The sequence below is a fragment of the Bombina bombina genome, chromosome 4 (assembly GCF_027579735.1).
Source record: "Bombina bombina isolate aBomBom1 chromosome 4, aBomBom1.pri, whole genome shotgun sequence".
NCBI lineage: Eukaryota > Metazoa > Chordata > Amphibia > Anura > Bombinatoridae > Bombina > Bombina bombina.
Genome location: NC_069502.1, coordinates 523,272,535 through 523,298,070, shown reverse-complemented (window position 1 = coordinate 523,298,070; position 25,536 = coordinate 523,272,535). Strand labels below are relative to the sequence as shown.

Sequence of the window (25,536 nt, the reverse complement as noted above, 5' to 3'; positions counted from 1 at the left end):
TTTAAAACTCTCATCTCCCTCAGTGAACTAATATATCTAAATCCCTTCTACCCCACCACTGTTCATTTCTCACATTTTAGTGGTTATGTGTACCCGCTACAATTTTCTTCCTCCCAATGTTAAGATGTATAATTTTTACTGACAAATAAACATATTGATGCAAATAACATTACCCATTCCAAGGCATACAGACAGCATTTAAGGAACACTTTAACCATAAGGGGTGCTTCTATACAGGGTATATATAGCATATATGTTTTTATTACATAACCTTAAATCACTACTTATTCATGTATGTTGATAAATGCATATGAGATGATCTAGCATTTCCAATCTCCCTTATGTTATTATGCTAGGTAAAATTTCCTTAAAGCTTTTTAACCTATCTATTCTCCCAGAATAGCAAACCGGTGAGACTAGAGAGGTGCTTAGTGAATCTAGCCCACGGTAGCCAAATTCATTTTTAGGATTACTTTAATATGGAACGGTACCTAAATTACACAAACTACAAAATTCACATCTACGCATCAAAACAAAATCAAATGGCACAATCACCGCAGTCAACTCTTTCAAATACTTGGGTATATTGTTAGACCCCAATCTATCTTTTGGCCTCCACATAGAAAAACTTGCATCTAAACTCTGTCAAAAACTAGGTGCCCTGTACAGACCAGAATCAAATCCTGCCTCAGCCCTACAGTAAAGGAAAAGATTGTACAGCAAATGCTGATGCCAATCATGGATTATGGGGATGTAGTATATGCACCTGCACCGCAAACTTACCTTAATAAACTTAATACACTGTATAACTCATTCTGCTGCTTTGTGCTACAATGAAACTACAGGACCCACCATTGTGACATGCTAAAAGAACTAAACTGGCTGTCGCTGGAATCCAGACGCACCCTCCATCTTTCCTGCCTTGTGTTTAAGAGCTTTTCTGGGAAGCTCCCACCCTACCAGAGCAGAATGCTTTCCCTAGCTGTTACCACCTCCCATAACCTCCGATCCAGTACCAGCAAATTATTTAGTCTGCCTCCATACAAAAAGAAAGCAGCTCGATCCTCCTTTTCCTACAGAGCACCACAATTATGGAACGACCTCCCCCACACTTCCCCAAGGCTAATATCGTTTAAGAGATCCCTCTCTACATATCTCAAAACAGAATGCACCTGTCATGGTTGATTATATATTTCCTACCTGTTCTATGTTACATTTTGCATATATTATGTATTAATATTGTTTTTGTATTTTATTGTACCCTACTGTATCAATGCAATGTTTTGTGATCCCAGGACATACTTGAAAACGAGAGAAATCTCAATGTATCCTTCCTGGTAAAATATGTTAGAAATAATAATAATTATAATCCCCAAATCATTTTTTGTGGTCTTTGCCCGTCCCAGTTTTGCTGGAAATATGCTACACCTTCTCTAATGTAACTATTTATATAATTATATCTACATAAAGCTACTCTTATTTTTCTGAAAGAAAAAAAATAATAATTGAGCTTTAAATATGAACATGCATTTCTTGTTACGTAGTCCGCAGCTGAAAATGTCTCATGTAATTTAGCCATATGTGTGTTAGCCAAACAGTACCTTATTGAAATCTGTAAGCCTATTTTCGACCTAGGACAAAAAAAAAAACATGTCAAGAACATAGTAATAGAACATTTTCCCATCTCAATCAACAAGCATTTGGGAAGTGTGAAAAAATAATGGTTATCAGAGTTGAAAGAAAAATAAATTAGAAAATAAGAAAAAGAAGTTACTAAGAAAATATATTACCTTTGTAGAGATTGTTTTACTGTTAGTTTGTTAGTCCATAAATAGAAAATTCAGTAAAAATGGGTAAAATGTTGTTAAAAGATCACACAAAACAAAATACGGATGTATATTTATGATTTATACACAATTTCTTACTAAGCTTGCAGTTAAATCATTTCCTTGTCCTAGTAGAATTGCACTTTTATCAACAATCCTGAGTCCCACTAATGAACGTGCTTCTTTCACATTTATTGCCAGAGACACATTTTCTGCAGGTTCCGCTTTGCTTTTACTCCATGATAAAGAAACCTAAATTGTTACAAAGAAATATATCAAAATACTATAGGCAATTCAATTAAAATGTCTAGATTCTTTTGGGTAGGTTACTATCCTTTAGAAAAGTTTATTTAGTGACTCTTCTTCAAAATTCATCATTAAATCTCCAGTCCTCAAGTACACCTAAGAGGTAAAATTTTCATGATATCTGAACTAGAGCACAGGTGAAAATCTGGCCCGTTAGGGGTACTTGAGGTCTGGAGTTGATGAAGAAATAGATGTAAAACACTGTTCTAAAGGATTGTGGTCAACCCCTTTATTAGCTAAATACCCTGAAACATTTTCAGCACTTTTTATTTATTTATTTTTTATACATTTATTTTAATATTATATTTTACTGTTAATATGTGTGTGGAGGTATGTGAATATATATACAGGGCCGCCATCAGGGGGTGACAGGGGTGACTCCTGTCAGGGGCCCAATGGGCTAGGGGGGCCCCATGAGGCAAGAAGTAAAAAAAAAAGTGGGGTACTGCAGCAAAGTGCTAATTGAGCATGGGAAATGTTATTACAAGGAGTAACGTATTAGCATTTGAGAGGATTTCTGAGTGTGCACTAAACCACTATGCACAGTGTGAGACAGACTTGGCACTTTGTTTGTACAGTTTGTGCCTGAGTCAGACGGCAGATCACTTTCATTTGCAGAGGAGGTAGTAATTACTTAGCAAATGTTTTTTATTTCTTTCTGCAATTTAAGATTGTAACTTCAGTTTGGTAGTAGTTGTATGGTGGGGCCAGGGGTCCATAAAAACAATTTTTTTTTTAGCAGCAGTGTATTTATGATTATTTGACAATGCTGTAGAAATTCTATATTTAAAACCATGCAGAAATGTTTCCTCCTCAATACACAATTTATATATATTGCATTCCAGTTTACTGCCCCTTTATGCAAGGACTTTTCAGATACAAGGAGGCATTTTATCTAAGATTTTTACATCTGCATAACATGTTATACTCTCAGACTAAGATTGCTCAGTGTAGGAAATGAGACAGGTTAACTTAAAACTGTTCAGTTTACTCTACAGCTGACTTAATTTTGAAATGCATACCAACAAGCTTAAATCCTGCACTTAACCAGATCTAATGGTATGAGTACCACAGCTTATGGTTCCACCAAGACCATATAGAGTACAGCATTTTCAAAATCCACAAGTACAGCTGACAGATGGGAACATTTGTACACTATATTTGAAGTGGTGCTCTTGGTTGGGGAAAATATCAAACAAACATATGTCAACCTTTTAAAAGTACTTTTCTTCATCTAGCCATCTACCCAGATCATTAATGTACAATTTTGAATTCACTGAATTATTTTTGTTTGCACATTTACAAATATGATTCTTTAAAAAGTGATCTCTTCATTTCTGCATTTTTTTATCATGCATGTCACACACTGTTGATTTAGGGGATGCAAGGTGCATAAATGTTTCCTCCTGTGAGTGTTTCTGTGGGTGTATGTGTTTATGTCTTTGTGCTTTGGCTTGTGTCTCTATAAGTGTGTTTGTATTTTTTTTCTGTTGGTATCTCTGTGAGGGTGGGTGTGTATGTTTTTGTGCATTTTCTGTGGATGTCTGTGAGGGTGTGTGCATATGTCTTTGAGCTTTTTCTATGGGTGTCTCTGTGAGGGTGGGCATGTGTTTGTCTTTGTGTATTTTCTCTGGATGCCTCTGTGAGGGTGGGTGTGTATGTTTGTGTTTTCTGTGGATGTCTCTGTGAGGGTGTGTGTGTGTGTGTATGTATGTCTGTGTTTTCTGTGGATGTCTCTGTGAGAGTGTGTATTTTCTGTGGGTGTCTCTGTGAGGGTGTGTATGTCTTTGTGTGTTTTCTGTGGATGTCTCAGTGAAGGTGTGTGTGTATGTCTTTGTGTGTTTTCTGAGGCTGTCTCTGTTGGTGTTTCCTTGGGTGTATGTGCAAGTTTGAGTTTGTGTGTGGGTGTCCATTGTATGTTCCTTTTTAGGACATTTTGACCTTACTACTGATTATTCACATCTTTCTACAGACTTTGAGACTTATGAGACCTTTCCGGAAGTCACCAATCTACCATTTAACCTTTAAATTATTGTTTAGGCAGTTCAGGGCCCTTCCTTTCAGCCACTGTAAAGCTGTTGTCATCATTTAGTTGGCATCTTCCTTTACAAAAAGATAATCTGAACTCCATATTTTGTTTTCTAAATCTCCTTTTTTTACAAAACTGTAGTTTACCTCATTATTTGTCAGGGCAATGTAAACAAGTGCTAAGTGTCTGTTTGGTTGTCTGTGTCTGAGTTTCTTTGCGTGTTTGCTAGAGTGTCTGTATGTGAATCCTTATGTGTGAGTGTGTGTGTGTGTTTCTGTGTATGTTTCTACCTTTACAACATTTCCAAGTTTAAATAGACAATTAAGAATAAAGTGCATATACGTTTTAGTCACTTGGTCAAAAATTGAACATGTCAAAGGAGGGGGGGGGGGGCCTGATCAATGGTTAAGTCAGGGGCCCCAAAATTTCTAGTGGCGGCCCTGTATATATATATATATATATATATATATATATATATATATATATATATATATATATACACACATACACACACACACACACATATATATATATATATATATATATATATATATATATATATATATACTTTATTTTAATATGTTTTAAATGTGTTTTCATTTAATTTTCTTTTAGCCTTAACACTTTTCTTCATGTCAGAGGCATAACTAGAAACCACAGGGCCCAGGTGCAAGAATCTATTGCGAACTCTGCACCCCCTGTAGTTTCGCCCCTGCTTCAGGTCTTTAGTCGCACTAACTTTTTAAGCTTTATGTGTTGTGCTCATTTGTAACACATAACTCACAACTACAAGCTAGTAGCTGCAGCGTTTTAGTGGCTTTTTACACATGGGGAAATGAAAGTCAAAATAAAAACATTCCGACACCATTTAAAAACTCAGTTTCCAATTGACATATTATCAAACTGATTTTTTTTTTCTTTAGTATCCTTTTGTTGATACTCATTTCTATGAGAGCATACTGGGGTTGGTTCATGTGTCTTGAGCAATTAGGGCCAGATTACAAGTAGAGAGCTAAATATCTCTTTAATGAAAGCGATATTTGCTCTCCACTGTGTAATACCAGTGCATGCTAATGTGCGCTGGTATTAAAAGTTGTCTGCAATGCGAACTTGACCTCACATTTGCATTGCTGGGAAGCATTGCGCTCATGAGAGCACGCTTCCATAGGCTCCTATAGGAGCCTTGTGCTGATGCTGTCAGAGACGACATCAAAACTACAGCGCCAGCGAAGGGGGCAAGTCACGCAGCGATGACAGCAAATATAAAATGGTATATGTATATGCTAATATACATATATATTTATGTATTTATATGTGTACACTTCTTAACATATAAATATATATGTATATAAGCATATACATATATATTTACTGGGAACACACAGTTCCCATAGACCGCAATGTAAAGGCACTTTTCAGTGCCGTTTTTTTTCCAATACTTCACTCCCACCAACTTTAACCCCAAAATACTGCCTAGTGCAGTAATTTTATTAAAAAAATAAAGATGCTGCCATCCTTATTGTTTAATAAAATACACTATCCAGTATTTTGGGGCCATTTGGTGCAGATTTATAAAATTAACCAGAGATCTTATCTCTGGTTAATTTTATAAGTGCTAAGTAATTTAGTGCTCCACTTGTAATCTAGTCCTAAATGTTTAAGTTTGTCACACATATTATTTATTATAAGACAGATTACCTAGGTTAGGTATGCTCTGATAGAAAGGAGCTAAAGGAATAGTTTTGTCAAAATTCAACTTTCATGATTCAGATAGAACATGCAATTTTAAGCAACTTTCTAATTTAATCCTATTATCAATTTTTCTTCATTCTCTTGGTATCTTTATTTGAATGTAAGCTTAGGAGCCAGCCCATTTTTGATCCAGAACCTGGGTAGCACTTGCTGAATGTTGGCTACATTTAGACACCAATCAGAAAGAGCTACCTGGGTGCTGAACCAACAATGGGTCGGCTCCTAAGCTTTAAATTCCTGCTTTTTCAAATAAAAATACCAATAGAATGAAGAAAAATTGATAATAGGAGTAAAATAAAAAGTTGCTTAACATTGCATTCTCTATCTGAATCATGAAGGTTTAATTTTGACTAGACTGTTCCTTAAAGGGGCAGTCTAGTCAAAATTAAACTTTCATGATTCAGATAGGGCATGTAATTTTAAACAACTTTCCAATTTACTTCTATTATCTAATTTGCTCAGTTCTTTAGATATCCTTTGTTGAAGAAATAGCAATGCACATGTGCGAGCCAATCACACAAGGCCTCTATGTGCAGCAACCAATCAGCAGCTACTGAGCATATCTAGATATGCTTTTCAGCAAGTGATATCAAGAGAATGAAGCAAATGAGATAATGGAAGTAAATTAGAAAGTTGTTTAAAATGACATGCTCTTTCTAAATCACAAAAGAAAAAATTTGGGTTTCATGTCCCTTTAAGTATAAGAAAAGGATACCAAGAAAAAAGGGCACATTTTATAATTAAAAATAAATTGGAACTTTTTTTTATTGATTTACATTTCAGAAAATATATTAATTTGTCAAATGATCAGAATGGCCATATGTAAATATTTTAAACTTGATCTGTTCTGTTCCAAACTATCTTTCTTCGTAAGAGTCATAACATTTAGTTGTGATATAGTTTAAAACCAAGGAAATAGCAGACGTAACTTAAGTCAAATCTAAGTTTTGTTTGAAAGAAAGCTGCAGTTACAAACAAGATAAAGGATAGTTAGCTACATGTTTTATGTTGGCATTTTACAATTATTACTACTTAAACTAAGAAGAAGAGCTAAGAAAAATGATTTACCTTATTTTTAAAAGTGCCGTTTATGGTAAGTAGCTTAGTATCTTGCACAATATTGTTATAGCTGCTATTCAAGTTAAGGAAATAAACCGTGAGAAGCGCAGAAGGGGCCCATGACTGTTCAGGCGTAAGAGTAAAGGATGTGCCCATATTCCTCCCAGTGGATACTATTATTCCTTTGGCACTAACCTGCAACAAGAAAATACATAGACCTGGGTTATTAGCAAATCTTAAGCTCCTTGTAAGTTGTACATAGAATAAACGGAATATATTTATATGAACAATTCATGTATGCTATATTTTTATTTCACAGCCTACTGAACAATAAATGGACATTGAAGTCAGTTTTCTTTGTTGCATGTAAAATACGGTATTTTTTAATATATTACATAAAAAAAGGAAAAAAAACAATGTGTTTTTTTTTCTGCGTGTAGTAGTGTGCCTCTGTCCACTTACTTAAGCAGTGTCTGACATGGCCCTAATATTATCAGCGCACTCTGTTCTCACCCCAGAGTGATCACGCTTACCTCTTAGTTCTGGTAATTTAGCCAAAACCTCAGTCATAACAGTAGCCATATCCTGTAATGTGATTTGTAATGGCCGCCCAGATGTACTCGGCACTACAATATCACGCACCTCCCTCTGAGCGGGAGATGTAGGTACTGACACGTGAGGCGAGTTAGTCGGCATAACTCTCCCCTCGTTGTTTGGTGAAATTTGTTCAATTTGTACAGATTGACTTTTATTTAAAGTAGCATCAATACAGTTAGTACATAAATTTCTATTGGGCTCCACTTTGGCATTGCAACAAATGACACAGGTATCATCCTCTGAATCAGACATGTTTAACACACTAGCAAATAAACTTGTAACTTGGAAATACAATTCAATTAGAATAATATTAAAACGTACTGTGCCTTTAAGAAGCACAGAAGATCTATGACAGTTGAAAATTAATAAATTGAAACAGTTATAGCCTCAATCCTTGTAAATAACACAACTTTAGCAAAGGTTTAATCCCATTAGCAAAGATAACAAATTCTGAAAGCAGGAAACAAATTACAGAATAAACGTTTTTTATCTCAGTCAAACTATAATTCTCACAGCTCTGCTGAGAGAAATTACCTCCCTCAAAATAAGTTTTGAAGACCCCTGAGCTCTGTAGAGATGAACCGGATCATGCAGGGAATACAATGAGTTGCTGACTGAAATATTTGATGCGTAGTAAAAGCGCCAAAAAACGGTCCCTCCCCCTCACACACAGCAGTGAGGGAGAACAGAAACTGTCAGAAAACAGATTAAGCAACTGCCAAGTGGAAAAATAGTGCCCAAACATTTATTCACTCAGTACCTCAGTAAATGAAAACGATTTTACATTCCAGCAAAAACGTTAAACATAATCTCTAGTTATTAAACAGCTTTATGTATTTCTTACAGTGTAATTCTAGTGAAGTACCATTCCCCAGAATACTGAAGTGTAAAGTATACATACATGACATTATATCGGTATGGCAGGATTTTCTCATCAATTCCATTGTCAGAAAATAAAAACTGCTACATACCTCTATGCAGATTCATCTGCCCGCTGTCCCCTGATCTGAAGTTTACCTCTCCTCAGATGGCCGAGAAACAGCAATATGATCTTAACTACTCCGGCTAAAATCATAACAAAAACTCTGGTAGATTCTTCTTCAAACTCTGCCAGAGAGATAATAACACACTCCGGTGCTATTTTAAAATAACAAACTTTTGATTGAAGATATAAAACTAAGTATAATCACCATAGTCCTCTCACACATCCTATCTAGTCGTTGGGTGCAAGAGAATGACTGGGAGTGACGTAGAGGGGAGGAGCTATATGCAGCTCTGCTGGGTGAATCCTCTTGCACTTCCTGTTGGGGAGGAGTAATATCCCAGAAGTAATGATGACCCGTGGACTGATCACACTTAACAGAAGAAACTAATACTTCAGTAAATTGTACAACACAACCACTTCCATTTAGTTTCAGTATCAATTTTATTTAAAGGGATATAAAATGCAAACTTTCATTCCATGGTTTGGAAGTCATTTTGAATTATCAATGAACAATAAGAGCACTCTATGGGGCCCATTTATCAAGCTCTGAATGGAGCTTGAGGGCCGTTGTTTCTAAAGACCGCTGCTCCATAACCCTGTCCGCTTGCTCTGAGCAGGTGGACAGACATTGCCAAAAATCAACCCAATCGAGTATGATCGGGTTGATTGACACCTCCCTGCTGGTGGCCGATTGGCTGTGAATCTGCAGGGGGCGGCGGTGCACCAGCAGCTCTCCGCATTCGGCGAGGTTTGGCGGACATGATCCGCACTGTCGGATCAGGTCCGCCAGACCTTTGATAAATATCCCCCAGTCTCTCTATGGGGCGCTATATCAAAAAAGTGTAAATGAATAAGGTATATGGGTTTAAAGTATAGGATGGACGTCACTAGGTGGATGGGCACATAGGATACAAAAAATATATGTACATATATACCTGTAAATATAATCAAATATACTCAAATACTCAAACAAAAAATAGAAACAAAGAGTCCTATTTCCCAGAATCACTGTGTGAATACTGAATAAAGTGTACTTATAAAATATGATGAAAAAGGTTCTTAAAAGGTGAGTAGATTCAGACTGTGTAACTGCTTACTTTATGTTCCCCACACACATTAGATTCAGACCGCATTGTATAATTTAAAAAAAAACATAATTTATGCTTACCTGATAAATTTATTTCTCTTGTAGTGTAGTCAGTCCACGGGTCATCCATTACTTATGGAATATATCTCTTCCTAACAGGAAGCTGCAAGAGGATCACCCAAGCAGAGCTGCTATATAGCTCCTCCCCTCACATGTCATATTCAGTCATTCGACCAAAACCAGACGAGAAAGGAGAAACCATAGGGTGCAGTGGTGACTGGAGATTAATTAAAATTTAGATCTGCCTTAAAGACATGGCGGGCCGTGGACTGACTACACTACAAGAGAAATACATTTATCAGGTAAGCATAAATTATGTTTTCTCTTGTTAAGTGTAGTCAGTCCACGGGTCATCCATTACTTATGGAATACCAATACCAAAGCTAAAGTACACGGATGAAGGGAGGGACAAGCCAGGAACATTAAACAGAAGGAACCACTGCCTGAAGTACCTTTCTCCCAAAAATAGCCTCCGAAGAAGCAAAAGTGTCAAATTTGTAAAATTTTGAAAAAGTGTGAAGTGAAGACGAAGTTGCAGCCTTGCAAATCTGTTCAACAGAGGCCTCATTTTTAAAGACCCAGGTGGAAGCCACAGCTCTAGTAGAATGAGCTGTAATCCTTTCAGGAGGCTGCTATCCAGCAGTCTCATAGGCTAAACGTATTATGCTACGAAGCCAAAAAGAGAGAGAGGTAGCCGAAGCCTTTTGACCTCTTCTCTGTCCAGAGTAAACGACAAACAGGGAAGAAGTTTGATGAAAATCTTTAGTTGCCTGCAAATAGAACTTCAGGGCACGGACTATGTCCAGATTATGCAAAAGTCGTTCCTTTTTTGAAGAAGGGTTAGGACACAGTGATGGAACAACAATCTCTTGATTGATATTCCTGTTAGTAAATACCTTAGGTAAGAACCCAGGTTTAGTACGCAGAACTACCTTGTCTGAATGAAAAATCAGATAAGGAGAATCACAATGTAAGGCAGATAACTCAGAGACTCTTCGAGCCGAGGAAATAGCCATCAAAAACAGAACCTTCCAGGATAACAGCTTGATATCAATGGAATGAAGGGGTTCAAATGGAACGCCTTGAAGAACGTTAAGAACTAAGTTTAAGCTCCACGGCGGAGCAACAGTCTTAAACACAGGCTTAATCCTAGCTAAAGCCTGACAAAAAGCCTGAACGTCTGGAACTTCAGCCAGACGTTTGTGTAGAAGAATAGACAGAGCAGAAATCTGTCCCTTTAACGAACTAGCAGATAAGCCCTTTTCTAAACCCTCTTGTAGAAAGGACAATATCCTAGGAATCCTAACCTTACTCCATGAGTAACATTTGGATTCGCACCAATATAAATATTTACGCCATATCTTATGGTAAATTTTTCTGGTAACAGGCTTCCTAGCCTGTATTAAGGTATCAATAACCGACTCCGAGAAGCCACGCTTTGATAGAATCAAGCGTTCAATCTCCATGCAGTCAGCCTCAGATAAATTAGATTTGGATGGTTGAAAGGACCCTGAATTAGAAGGTCCTGTCTCAGAGGCAGAGACCACGGTGGACAGGACGACATGTCCACTAGGTCTGCATACCAGGTCCTGCGTGGCCACAGAGGCGCTATCAGAATCACAGAAGCTCTCTCCTGTTTGATCTTGGCAATCAAACGAGGAAGCATCGGAAATGGTGGAAACACATAAGCCATGTTGAAGACCCAAGGGGCTGTCAGAGCATCTATCAGCACCGCTCCCGGGTCCCTGGACCTGGATCCGTAACAAGGAAGCTTGGCGTTCTGGCGAGACGCCATGAGATCCAGATCTGGTTTGCCCCAACGATGAATCAGTTGAGAAAAGACCTCCGGATGAAGTTCCCACTCCCCCGGATGAAAAGTCTGGCGACTTAGAAAATCCGCCTCCCAGTTCTCCACACCTGGGATGTAAATCGCTGACAGGTGGCAAGAGTGAGACTCTGCCCAGCGAATTATCTTTGAGACTTCCAACATCGATAGGGAACTTCTGGTTCCCCCTTGATGGTTGATGTAAGCCACAGTCGTGATGTTGTCCGACTGAAATCTGATGAACCTCAGAGTTGCTAACTGAGGCCAAGCTAGGAGAGCATTGAATATTGCTCTTAATTCCAGAATATTTATTGGGAGGAGTTTCTCCTCCTGAGTCCATAATCCCTGAGCCTTCAGGGAGTTCCAGACTGCGCCCCAGCCTAGAAGGCTGGCGTCTGTTGTTACAATCGTCCAATCTGACCTGCGAAAGGTCATCCCCTTGGACAGATGTGGCCGAGAAAGCCACCATAGAAGAGAATCTCTGGTCTCTTGATCCAGATTTAGTAGGGGGGACAAATCTGAGTAATCCCCGTTCCACTGACTTGGCATGCACAATTGCAGCGGTCTGAGATGCAGGCGCGCAAATGATACTATGTCCATTGCCGCTACCATTAAGCCGATTACTTCCATGCACTGAGCTACTGACGGGTGTGGAATGGAATGAAGGACACGGCAAGCATTTAGAAGTTTTGATAACCTGGCCTCTGTCAGGTAAATTTTCATCTCTACAGAATCTATAAGAGTCCCTAGAAAGGGAACCCTTGTAAGTGGTAATAGAGAACTCTTTTCCACGTTCACCTTCCACCCATGCGACCTCAGAAATGCCAGAACTATCTCTGTATGAGACTTGGCAGTTTGAAAACTTGACGCTTGTATCAGAATGTCGTCTAGGTACGGAGTCACCGCTATGCCTCGCGGTCTTAGTACCGCCAGAAGTGAGCCCAGAACTTTTGTAAAGATTCTTGGAGCCGTAGCTAATCCGAAGGGAAGAGCTACAAACTGGTAATGCCTGTCTAGGAAAGCAAATCTTAGGTACCGATAATGATCCTTGTGAATCGGTATGTGAAGGTAGGCATCCTTTAAGTCCACTGTGGTCATGTACTGACCCTCTTGGATCATGGGAAGGATGGTTCGAATAGTTTCCATTTTGAATGATGGAACTCTTAGGAATTTGTTTAGGCTTTTTAAGTCCAAGATTGGTCTGAAGGTTCCCTCTTTCTTGGGAACCACAAATAGATTTGAATAGAATCCTTGCCCGTGTTCCGTCCGCGGAACTGGGTGGATCACCCCCATTAGTAAGAGGTCTTGTACACAGCGTAGAAACGCCTCTTTCTTTATTTGGTTTGCTGATAACCTTGAAAGATGAAATCTCCCTCGTGGAGGAGAAGTTTTGAAGTCCAGGAGATATCCCTGAGATATGATGTCCAACGCCCAGGGATCCTGGACATCTCTTGCCAAAGCCTGGGCGAAGAGAGAAAGTCTGCCCCCCACTAGATCCGTTTCCGGATAGGGGGCCCTCTCTTCATGCTGTCTTAGGGGCAGCAGCAGGTTTCTTGGCCTGCTTGCCCTTGTTCCAGGACTGATTAACTTTCCAGCCCTGCCTGTAACGAGCAACAGCTCCTTCCTGTTTTGGAGCGGAGGAAGTTGATGCTGCTCCTGCCTTGAAGTTACGAAAGGCACGAAAATTAGACTGTTTGGCCTTTGATTTGGCCCTGTCCTGAGGTAGAGCATGGCCCTTACCTCCCATAATGTCAGCTATAATTTCTTTCAAGCCGGGCCCGAATAAGGTCTGCCCTTTGAAAGGAATATTAAGCAATTTAGATTTAGAAGTCACGTCAGCTGACCAGGATTTAAGCCATAGAGCTCTGCGCGCTTGGATGGCGAATCCGGAGTTCTTAGCCGTAAGTTTTGTTAAATGTACGACGGCATCAGAAACAAATGCGTTAGCTAGCTTAAGTGCTTTAAGCTTGTTCATAATTTCATCCAATGGAGCTGTGCGAATGGCCTCTTCCAGAGACTCAAACCAGAATACCGCCGCAGCAGTGACAGGCGCAATGCATGCAAGGGGCTGTAAGATAAAACCTTGTTGAACAAACATTTTCTTAAGGTAACCCTCTAATTTCTTATCCATTGGATCTGAAAAGGCACAACTATCCTCCACCGGGATAGTGGTACGCTTAGCTAAAGTAGAAACTGCTCCCTCCACCTTAGGGACCGTCTGCCATAAGTCTCGTGTGGTGGCGTCTATAGGAAACATTTTCCTAAATATGGGAGGAGGGGAAAAAGGCACACCAGGTCTATCCCACTCCTTGCTAATAATCTCTGTAAGCCTTTTAGGTATAGGAAACACGTCAGTACACACCGGTACCGCATAGTATCTATCCAACCTACATAATTTTTCTGGAATTGCAACCGTGTTACAATCATTCAGAGCCGCTAATACCTCCCCTAGAAATATGCGGAGGTTCTCAAGCTTAAATTTAAAATTAGAAATCTCTGAATCCAGTCTCCCTGGATCAGATCCGTCACCCACAGAATGAAGGTCTCCCTCTTCATGTTCTGCAAACTGTGACGCAGTATCTGACATGGCTCTCACCTCATCCGCGCGCTCTGTCCTTAACCCAGAGCTATCGCGCTTGCCTCTTAATTCTGGAAATTTAGATAATACTTCTGTCATAACAGTAGCCATGTCTTGCAAAGTGATTTGTAAGGGCCTCCCTGATGTACTTGGCGCCACAAAATCACGCACCTCCTGAGCGGGAGGCGAAGGTACTGACACGTGAGGAGAGTTAGTCGGCATAACTTCCCCCTCGTTGTCTGGTGATAATTTCTTTACATGTAAAGATTGACTTTTATTTAAAGTAACATCAATGCAATTAGTACACAAATTTCTATTGGGCTCCACATTGGACTTTAAACATAGTGAACAAAGAGATTAATCTGTGTCAGACATGTTTAAACAGACTAGCAATGAGACTAGCAAGCTTGGAAATACTTTTCTAAATAAATTTACAAGCAATATAAAAAACGCTACTGTGCCTTTAAGAAGCACAAAAAGCTGTCACAGTTGAAATAACAATGAACCAAAATAGTTATAGCAACCAATTTTTCACAGTAAATGTATTAAGTTAGCAAAGGATTGCACCCACCAGCAAATGGATGATTAACCCCTTAATACCCAAAAACGGATAACAATTTAATAATTCACGTTTTTATCACAGTCAAAACACACTGTCACAGGTCTGCTGTGACTGATTACCTCCCTCAAAATGAATTTTGAAGACCCCTGAGCTCTCTAGAGACGATCTGGATCATGGAGGATGAAGTAGACAGATTGTGACTGAATTTTTACTGCGCAAAAAAGTGCTAAAATAGGCCCCTCCCACTCATATTACAACAGTGGGGAAGCTCAGATAACTGTTTCTATGCAGAAAACAAAGATGGCCATGTGGTAAAAATCATGCCCCAATAAGTTTTATCACCAAGTACCTCACAAAAAACGATTAACATGCCAGTAAACGTTTTAAACATACATTTGAAAAGTTATGAAGTGTTATTAATAAGCCTGCTACCAGTCGCTTTTACTGCAGTTAAGGCTCATACATTATTTCAGTATTAACAGTATTTTCAGAGTCAATTCCATTCCTTAGAAAAATACATTCAGTGTACACACACTCATCAGCCTAATACCAGTCGCTATCACTGCATTTAAGGCTGAACTTATGTTACATTGGTATCAGCAGTATTTTCTCAGTCAATTCCATTCCTCAGAAAAATAATTTACTGCACATACCTCATTTGCAGGGGGGCCATGCATGCTATTCCCCTTTTCTGAAGTTACCTCACTCCTCAGATGAGAACAGCCAGTGGATCTTAGTTACGTCTGCTAAGATCATAGAAAACGCAGGCAGATTCTTCTTCTAATGCTGCCTGAGAACAAACAGCACACTCCGGTGCCATTTAAAATAACAAACTTTTGATTGAAGAAATAAACTAAGTTAAAAAACACCACAGACCTCTCACAGCGACCTATCTTTAGTTAGGCTGCAAGAGAATGACTGAATATGACATGTGAGGGGAGGAGCTATATAGCAGCTCTGCTTGGGTGATCCTCTTGCAGCTTCCTGTTAGGAAGAGATATATTCCATAAGTAATGGATGACCCGTGGACTGACTACACTTAACAAGAGAAAAAATATTTTTTAATATATTAAATTTCATCTTACTTTTTGCCCTGTGACTGTTAGTGTGCGTCCGTTTGCTAACCCCTCCTTGTCATCTTGAACGTGGGAGGTATAGACCGAATCTGTACCTCCCACATGCAAATGATGTTACACCCATTTTACCACCCATTGAAGCTTGCTCACTAGTGATGTCGCAAATAGTTCGCCGGCGAATAGTCCCCGGCGAACATAGCTTGTTCGCGTTCGCCGCGGCGTTGTGAACATATGCAATGTTCAATCCGCCCCCTATTCGTCATCATTGAGTAAAACTTTGACCCTGTACCTCACAGTCAGCAGACACATTCCAGTCAATCAGCAGCAGACCCTCCCTCCCAGACCCTCCTACCTTCTGGACAGCATCCATTTTAGATTAATTCGGAAGCTGCATTCTTAGTGAGAGGAGGGACAGTGTAGCTGCTGCTGATTTAATAGGGAAATCGATAGCTAGGCTAGTGTATTCAGTGTCCACTACAGTCCTGAAGGACTCATCTGATCTCTGCTGTAAGGACAGCACCCCAAAAAGCCCTTATTAGGGCTAGAACATCAGTCTGCTTCTTTTTTTTTTCCTTTGTAATCTAATTGCGGTTGCCTGCCTGCCAGCGTGTGTGTCAGGCTCACAGCGTATACTGTGCCAACTTGCCCAGTGCCACCACTCATATCTGGTGTAACAGTAGTGTACATTTAAAAAACAACAACACTTTTTTGACTGTGTTAAATAATAGCAGTCAGTTTCCTTCACATGTGTGCATTTCAGTGCCTGCCAGGGCACAGTGTCACCCCAGTGCAACTCATATCTCGTGTAACAGTAGTGTACATTAAAAAAAAAATAACTTTTTTGACTGTGAAATAATAGCAGTCAGTTTCCTTCACACGTGTGCATTTCAGTGCCTGCCTGCCTGCCTGCCAGGGCACAGTGTCACACCAGTGCAACTCATATCTGGTGTAACAGTAGTGTACATTTAAAAAAAACAACACTGATAGGGGACGTAACAGGGATTAAACTGCTAAGAATAGTACTACTTAACACACCACTCCTATCTGGTGGCACATTAGATTGCACGCGCAGTGCCCCAAATTTGAAGTAGGAGGACCGACGAAGCATCTTTTTCCATCTCCCGGTTCCTAAAATCGATGCCATATACACGTCTCCTGATAGGATTAAACTGATAGGAATAGTACTACTTAACACACCTTATAATAACGGAGAGAGAGGTAACACAGAGAGAGGAGTCTGAAGAAGAGGAGTCGGAGGAGGAAAGTGGCTTTGAGGAGGTGGAAGACCAAACACATCAGGCGTCCCAGGGGGCTTGTTGTCACCTTTCGGGGACCCTTGGTGTTGTACGTGGCTGGGTGGAGGAAGAGACCTTCAATGACATCAGTGAGGACAAGGAACGGGGCATGGCTAGCTTGGTATCCAACCTTGTGCAAATGGGGAGTTTGCGGTTGTGCAAATTGACTGTTTGCGGTTGTTTGCGGTGCATTAAACGGGGAGTTTGGTCTGTAACTGTGTAGCAGGCATAACCCTTACACTACCTGATCGATACAACATCATACCTGATGTTTTAAAGCACGTTATTCCAAACAATTTAGGATTCTTAGGAATTGTAGGTGATTTATGCCCTTTATGGATTTAAACCAGACTCTGCATCAACTATGTAATTTTCCATGGGAGTTTTGCCATGGATCCCCCTCCAGCATGCCACAGTCCAGGTGTTAGTCCCCTTGAAACAACTTTTCCATCACTATTGTGGCCAGAAAGAGTCCCTGTGGGTTTTAAAATTCGCCTGCCTATTGAAGTCTATGGCAGTTTGCCCGGTTCGCCCGTTCGCGAACAGTTGTGGAAGTTCGCGTTCCCAAATTTTTATGTTCGTGACATCACTATTGCTCACACTTCAGTAACAACAGAGTGGCTTTTTTTCTCTCATAGCAACAGTGCATACGTAAATCAAGTATCTATACCTCGATCTCATATAATTTCTAACTCTGCGTTTGCTATGTTACATACTGATTTTAGAGACATTCATTTTGGTGGCATTTTCTTTATTGAAAATAAGCCATTTATATTTTATAAATTGATCTTTTATAAACTCATGATTTAAATCATCTATTCCTTATATAAATTGTTCGCTGCGCTAATGAAATCTGTGTTTATATGATTTATATACAATGATTAAATTGTATGTATAATTCAGTGTAAATATAGACAGCATTATCTATTTCTTTATACTAAATAATGATGAGGATGCAGAGCTTGAATATTTTCTTTCGATCGATGCGTCTTATGAAGAACGAAATGCTCAATGGAAAAATTTGGAGCGTCCTCTAATATATACAGTGTTGGAAGCATCTATTGCTTCCTGTGAATGTAGGATTTTGAAGCAAATAATCACAGTTCCGGTGTAAGGATAGGCAGGGAGAGATTTGTAAGTTTAAAAGTAAATACGTTTATTCATACTTGCATTAAAACGATAACATAGGCACAGCAAACTGACAGACTTCGGCTGACGCGTTTCCTGCCTTACAGGCAGTTCATCAGAGCACAAGATAGAGTGTTACCAACAGCTGTTAAATCAGGGAAAAGCCATGACCTAAGCCAATCAAAATAAGTGAATCTGTTACAAAGATTTAACCATTTAATTGCTCAATCCCAGGGCTATCAATCTAGAAATACATACCTAAATTGCTACATTTTGTTTAGAAAATAACACTCAATAAAAATATCAAAAAGAAAAGTTTTAAAAGTTAATATCAAATTGAATTCAAAAATAAAAAATACAAATAAAGAAGGGAACTCTTAAGAATATAATCACATACTTGCAACAAAGTATAAAACCAAGTTGATCACGTCCCAACATTTGCAAAATAGTAGCTATTTCAGTATAAAAGTTAAATGTAACCAAAAATATAATAAGCACTTGCAAATTATGTCAAACGTGTCCAACCCTGGGCTATACAGTGCGCTTACACATATTCAGAAAAAACGGAAAACATTGTTCGTTATGGAACATTTGTTGAAAAGCTTAGACAAAAAATAAATTTCTAATATCTAGCTTCATCTATAGGTCTCAATTAGATCTTTATATATGATTGTTTAGTTACAATGACATGATCACAATACAAATCATGTATAAAAGAACTTTAATTAGCGAACCTTGTCAAATAGTAGTGTCAATAAAATACTAATGTGTTGTTTCCTTGCATAATACATGTCACATAACCAAATGTTAACCTGTTATTGCTATCACTTCAGGTATTCTCAACAATTTCATATAATAATTGTCCCACAGTGAACTTCACCTATCAATATACAGTTTGATATCACTGATTTTGTTCATGTCCAGGGGACTACCAGTTTTGAGTGTGTAAATCCAATAGACTTCCCTCTTACTGAGAGCTTTATATCTATCACCACCTCTCAAACCCAGCTTGACCTGTTCAATTCCCTGGAACTTAAAGGAGTCAAACTTATTGGTATGATTAAAGAAATGTTTGGCAACAGGAGTTTTAGGTTCCTTAGCTTCTAGGGACAAAAGATGCTCTCGGATCCTATCTTTGAGACCCCTCGAAGTGAGTCCCACATATTGAAAATGTATTGAATGCACGTAATAAGATAGACTATAAATGTAGAGTTGCAATTAATGCGCTCACGAATTCTAAAGGTTGAACCTGTAGTACCGGATGTAAAAGTATCCCCAGTTACAGCATAATCGCAACTTTTACAGGGTCTTACTCCACATCTATAAAAACCTACCCTACCTGGTAACCAGGTATCAGCTCTATTTCTTACACTAGTTTTAGAGCTAAAGTTTTTAGCAACCCTATCTCCAATAGTTTCAGATCTACAGGAAATGAAATTGCAATGCTTACTCACAAATCTAAGGTCTTCATCTCTCTCAAGCAAAAGCAATCTTTTTTTAATGATGTTACATATATCAGTGTATTGTCTGCTGTATTTGGTTATGCAATTTATACCTCTTTGTTCAGATACCCTTCTGTCAGGATTCTTAATTCTGTCCCTCAACAGACTGGCCCTGTCAAAACCAGCAATCTTAGATGACAGGTCTCTCAAGGAGCATTGGTCATAGCCTCTCTCCAATAGGCGTATGGTCAGGTCATTTGCATGTCTCCACTAATCCTCCAAATTACTACAATTTTGTCGTAACCTAATGAACTGGCCTTTAGGAATACCTTTTTTAAGGTGATTGGGATGTAAAGAATCAGCTCGTAAGATAGTATTTCCTGAAACCTCTTTCCTATATACCTCTGTTGTTATAGCCTGGTCAGTATGACCCAAAAGGACATCCAAATAGGGTATATTGTCTGGAGAGGCACTGAAAGTGAATCCGAGATTGTTGACATTGTCATTCAGATATCTAACAAAATCTGTTAGCTCACCATCTGTGCCTCCCCACACAATCAAAATGTCATATATATATATCTAGTATATAGTTTAATGTTGTTCTTAAAGACATTTTCCACACCAAATATTTTCCATATCTCAAAGTCAGCAAGGAACAAATTCGCGTAAGAGGGGGCACATTTTGCCCCCATTGCTGTTCATCTTAACTGTAAAAAGAACTCACCATCAAAAACAAAATAATTATGGTTGAGCAAGAATGTAATAGCCTGTAAGATGAATTCCATAAGTTTAGTATCATATCCTGAATATCTTTCCAACATTTTCTTCACAGAGCAGATACCAAGCTCATGTGGGATACAAGAATATAATGATATTGCATCAATAGTTGCAAATTTATATCCTTCTCTCCATTGAAAATTTTGTATCAACCTGAGTAAGTGTTTCGTGTCTCTGAGAAACCCTGGTAATGATTTTACTATGGGCTGAAGTTGAGCATCAACCCATTCCCCTAACCTCTCCCCCAAGGAGCCAATAGCTGAAATGATAGGTCTCCCAGGGGGATTGGTTAGGGACTTATGTACCTTGGGTAGATATTTAAAGACAGGTACCCTTGGATGTTCAACAAAAATGTATTCAATTGTTTTGGTCGTAAGTACTGCGTTCTCCATTGCTAAATCCAATAGGTGTCTTAACTCTCTTTGAAACTTAAGTGTAGGATTAAATGTAAGCTTCTTATAGGTAAGGGTATCATCTAGTTGTCTATGAGCCTCTTTAATGTAATCTGTCTTATCTAGAATGACAATAGAGCCTCCCTTATCAGAATTGACTATTACTATATCTGGATTTTTAGTGAGTTTATCAAGTGCAGAGATTTCCTTCTTATTCAAATTATTATGCTTCCATTCACTATTACTCTTACTTCCAATCGTTTTCTCTGATAACTCAATTAGGTCTTGTTCCAAAATGGAATGAAATAATTCAATTACATCATTTCTTGCATGAACAGGATAAAATGTACTGTGCATAGCTTTCTTTACAGATTGTTTATCAAAAATACCAGTCTGGGCACTTTCGTCCTGCATTTCACATAGGGACACAACATCACACAGATCTTCAAAGTTACATATATCACTCAAAATCTGTGTGTCCCCATGTGTAACGCTGGGCGGAACCATCTCTATAGAATTTTTAAAATGTTTACTCAGAGTGACTTTTCGTATGAATTTATTGATATCTAGTATAGTATCAAACAAGTTGAAGTCCCTAGTGGGAAAAGCCTAGGCCTTTAGATAATACTGCAATTTCATTAGACTCTAATGCAATAGTAGACAGATTAATTATTTGCTGTCTTTGTGACCCTTTTTCTTCCATTGTGTTCTGCGGCTCGGGTATCTCGGTATTGATGCTACAGTCTCTGTATCCTCTCTTGTTGTTACTGAGACTTTTTCTTTCACTTTTTCTTTTGCATAATCCATCAGAACTACCCCGTTTTTTGGCCTTGCCCCCATTTCAGTCTCTGTTGTTGTAATCATTCTGATGGGTGTAGAAGTTGTAGGCAGAGCCAAAGTGGGAGTCCCAGTGGTAGTAGTCGATGTAGAATTGATATCACTAGAGCCAGTCGTATTTTCAAAGCTGGAAAATGTAACTTTCTTCAGATTCTTATTTTTATTATCATTATTATTATTAACCTTTTGTTTTCTCCTTTGCATCCGCCTCTCATTAATTCAGCTATAAACAATTCCAAGATCCTAGTCCTTAGTGTCCCTCTCATATTTCTTGAACTTGTTATCAGATAGTTCTATACTTAATTTGTCCAGAATATCATCCAATTGCTTCTGATAGTGGGTCATTTTTACATCATCTTTAAACAGCTCTAATTGTCTGTCTAGGCTATCAATTTCCAGCAGGATATCTTCTCTCTGTTCCTTTTTAAACTTTACCAGTTTCTCCATCAATATTAGAGAACAATCTGTAAGAGACTGGTTCCAAGAGAGCATAAATTCTGGAAAATCTTTATGAAATGCTGAAATTTTTTTTAGCCTTAGTCCCCGAGGTATCTTTTTTTCCTCCAGATAGTGTTCTAAAAACTCAATGTCTCACCATAACTTCAATTCCTTTATGTGTACTTTTTCTTTATTAACAAAAAGAGTTCCCAAATCCAATTTAACTTCATCAGATGCTGTGCCTTTAAATAATTTCTCTGATCTCTCCCTCCTAAGTGTATCGTTAATAGCAGCATATAAACCTTCAGATGATCACAAAGTCACACTGTATCAAACCTCCACTGGAGATAAATATTTTAGACTGAATAACATCAACAAGAACTTTTTTGGAAGGTTTGTTCACAGTATTAGTATATACAAGCATTGGTGAAAACAATTCCACACAGGAACCCCACAGTAGCGGATATCACCAAGTCAAAATATTGTTATGTGAACCATCCAGTTGTAAGGTAAAGAAGGACTTACCACACCTCACAGAAACCCACCGATCTAGTAAGAAGACTGTAACACGCTATTCAATTTCCTGGTACTAGTGTGCAGCTTGCAAATGCAAATCACAGTATGTCAGAGTGGATTTCAGAGTGGATTTCAGCGTGCCGCCTCTATAATACACCTGCTGTATTGTACAGGTGTAAGACTGCTCCAAACTCCGGTGCTGCTAGGGCTCTCCAGAACCCCTCAAATCCAAATCAAATAATCAAGCAAATAATCACAGTTCCGGTGTAAGGATAGGCAGGGAGAGATTTGTAAGTTTAAAAGTAAATACGTTTATTCATACTTGCATTAAAACGATAACATAGGCACAGCAAACTGACAGACTTCGGCTGACGCGTTTCCTGCCTTACAGGCAGTTCATCAGAGCACAAGATAGAGTGTTACCAACAGCTGTTAAATCAGGGAAAAGCCATGACCTAAGCCAATCAAAATAAGTGAACGTAGGATTTTGGGCATGCGCATAAATGAGAAAAGAGGAAACCAGAAGTAGATGATGTCATTGTGCGCACGTTCACTAATCTGGTACATAGCGCGACAGATATCATCACTATAGGTTGATCTCTAATTCTTAAAAAATCGGGGGGAAAAGCGGCGGTTCGGTAGGTTTGTAGATCAAATATATAGTCTAAAAATACAGTTTGATGAAAGAAACTTAGATTGAATACATGTTGCACATGTAATTTTGAGCTTTAAATGTCGGAGTATACTGTCCCTTTAAATCCTTTACCTCTTTTCCTATGAGCTGCATTAACTTTAGCTATATAGAGGGCAGTACAGTATATAAACTCCCTTTCAGTAATACTATGTTTACTATTACATTAAATATTTTTCAGTCAAACCGCATTAATACTGCTATATTATATACATGAGAGAATTGTTTATAAATAATTTCCCTTTAGTGTGTGAGATATAGACAGTATGGGCGAGATTACATATGTGGCGCAGGCTTCAGCGCAACTGCTAAAATCCGCGTCACCCATAATTTCCCCCTGCACATCGGGGAATCACAAAAACCCTGCAGGCAGTTCATAAACTGGCGATGTCCAGAAATGTGAGTAAATACACATTTCTGGAGTGCCAGTGACTTACGGCAGTTTAGAAACTGTCGGCGCCTAAGAAAATAAAAAAAATAAAAAATCTGCCGTAAAAGTCTAACCCGCCTCCCAAAAATAAACCCGACAGAGACACGTCAAAACCCTTATATCCGCCATCCACATTGCAACTAATAATAAAAGTATTAACCCCTAAACTGCTAAACCCCCACAACGCAATATGCCTAATTAAACTATTAACCCCTAATCCACCATTCACCCACATCGCAATCCACCTAATAAAAGTATTAACCCCTAAATCTGCCTTCCCCTACATTGCAAACTATCTAATAAATCTATTAACCCCTAATCCGCTATCCTCCCACATCGCAAAGTAACTAATTAAGCTATTAATTCCTAAACCGCCAACCCCCCACAACAAAAATAACTAATTTAATTACTAAGCCTCCTAACCTAACACTCCCTAAATTAACCACAACTACATTACATAAAAAATACTGTTACAATTAAAATTAAAAAAACTAACATTACTTAAAAAAAACTAAGATTAAATTAAATTATTCTAAAATTACAAAAAATAAAAAAGTCTATTATTACAGAAAAAAATAAACCAAATTATCAAAAATAAAAAAATTAAACCTAATCCCTTATGAAAATAAAAAAGCCCCCTCCAAAATAAGAACACCCCCTAATCTAAACTAAAATACCAATAGCTCTTAAAATGGCCTTTTGTAGGGCATTGCCCTAAGTTAAACAGCTCTTTTCCCTCCACCCACCAAAACCCCCAAAATAAAAAAATATAACACTAAAAAAACCTAAACTACCTATTGCCCCTAAAGGGGCATTTGTATGGGCATTGCCCTTAAAAGGGCATTCAGCTCTTTTACAGCCCAAAAAATCCCTCTCTAACCCCCAAAGAGGTACTCACTGTTCCTGAAGTCCAACGGAGAAGGTCTTCTTCCAGGCAGTGATGTGTTCTTAGAGGCGGAGACCTCTTCTATCTTCATCCAGGACCAAGGCGACGCGGAGGTGACTGCGGAACAAGACCGGTTTGATTTTCAGCAGCTCTCATCCTATTGGCTGACTTAAATTTTTCATCCAATAGGAATGCAAGGTACCTCATATTTAAACGGGTACCTTGCATTCAATCTTCAGTGTGCGGCGGTGATTTTACGAAGAAGATCTCCACATTGGATGGCTCTGTGTTCGCTGGTCTTGTTCCATAGTCACCTCCGTTCCGCGTCGCCTTGGTCCTGGATGAAGATAAAAGAGGTTCCTGCGCTGCTTTGCACTATATATTTTACTTCCATTTTACTGGATCTGTTTTTGTATATTGTTTTCTTAAATGTGTGCTTTGTAAGTTAACACATTTTCATATATATGCAATCAAAATCCTTGTTTAAACTTCCATGGAAATATATATTTTTGAATCTATATGTAGAATTTCTTCAATAGAAAGAAGTCTCTGGCCCAGACAGTTAAATTACGTTGTTTCTCATTTGAAAAAAAAAATTGGAATAAGTACTTTTTTGGGGGTTTTTTTGTAAGGGACCTAAAATTCTCTAGTTACCACATGAGTTGTATATAATAAAAGGCAAACATACAAAGTTTCCTACTTGGGCCTGTCAATCACCCCAAACAGTATTTAGACATGGTCTCTTTACAAGCAATTGATTTATTCTGCAATCAAGATTAAAAAAAAATCTGAACACTATGGGCCAGATTTACGTGTGGAGCACAAATGTTTGCACACAAGTGATGTTGGGTTTTTGCAAACGCGCAGGTTATATTGTGCTGGTATTGTAAATTGAAAGTAAAGATTTACGCTAAAATGATTACCACGTCTTCAAAGCTGGGGTTAACTGTTTTTCATAAAAC

At 38.6% G+C, this 25,536-nt stretch overlaps 1 protein-coding gene across 1 annotated transcript in view; it reads right to left on the bottom strand.

The window, feature by feature from the left end:
- The window catches only part of LOC128656511 (CD109 antigen-like), a 224,645-nt gene that overhangs the window by 69,126 nt on the left and 129,983 nt on the right, over positions 1-25,536 (bottom strand). Inside the window, exons 14-16 of the mRNA XM_053710439.1 lie at positions 6,982-7,167; positions 1,926-2,078; positions 1,602-1,631 (exon numbers count right to left, since the gene is read on the bottom strand). Coding sequence (XP_053566414.1) covers positions 1,602-1,631; positions 1,926-2,078; positions 6,982-7,167 — 369 coding nt within the window. The remainder of the gene's footprint in view (positions 1-1,601; positions 1,632-1,925; positions 2,079-6,981; positions 7,168-25,536) is intronic.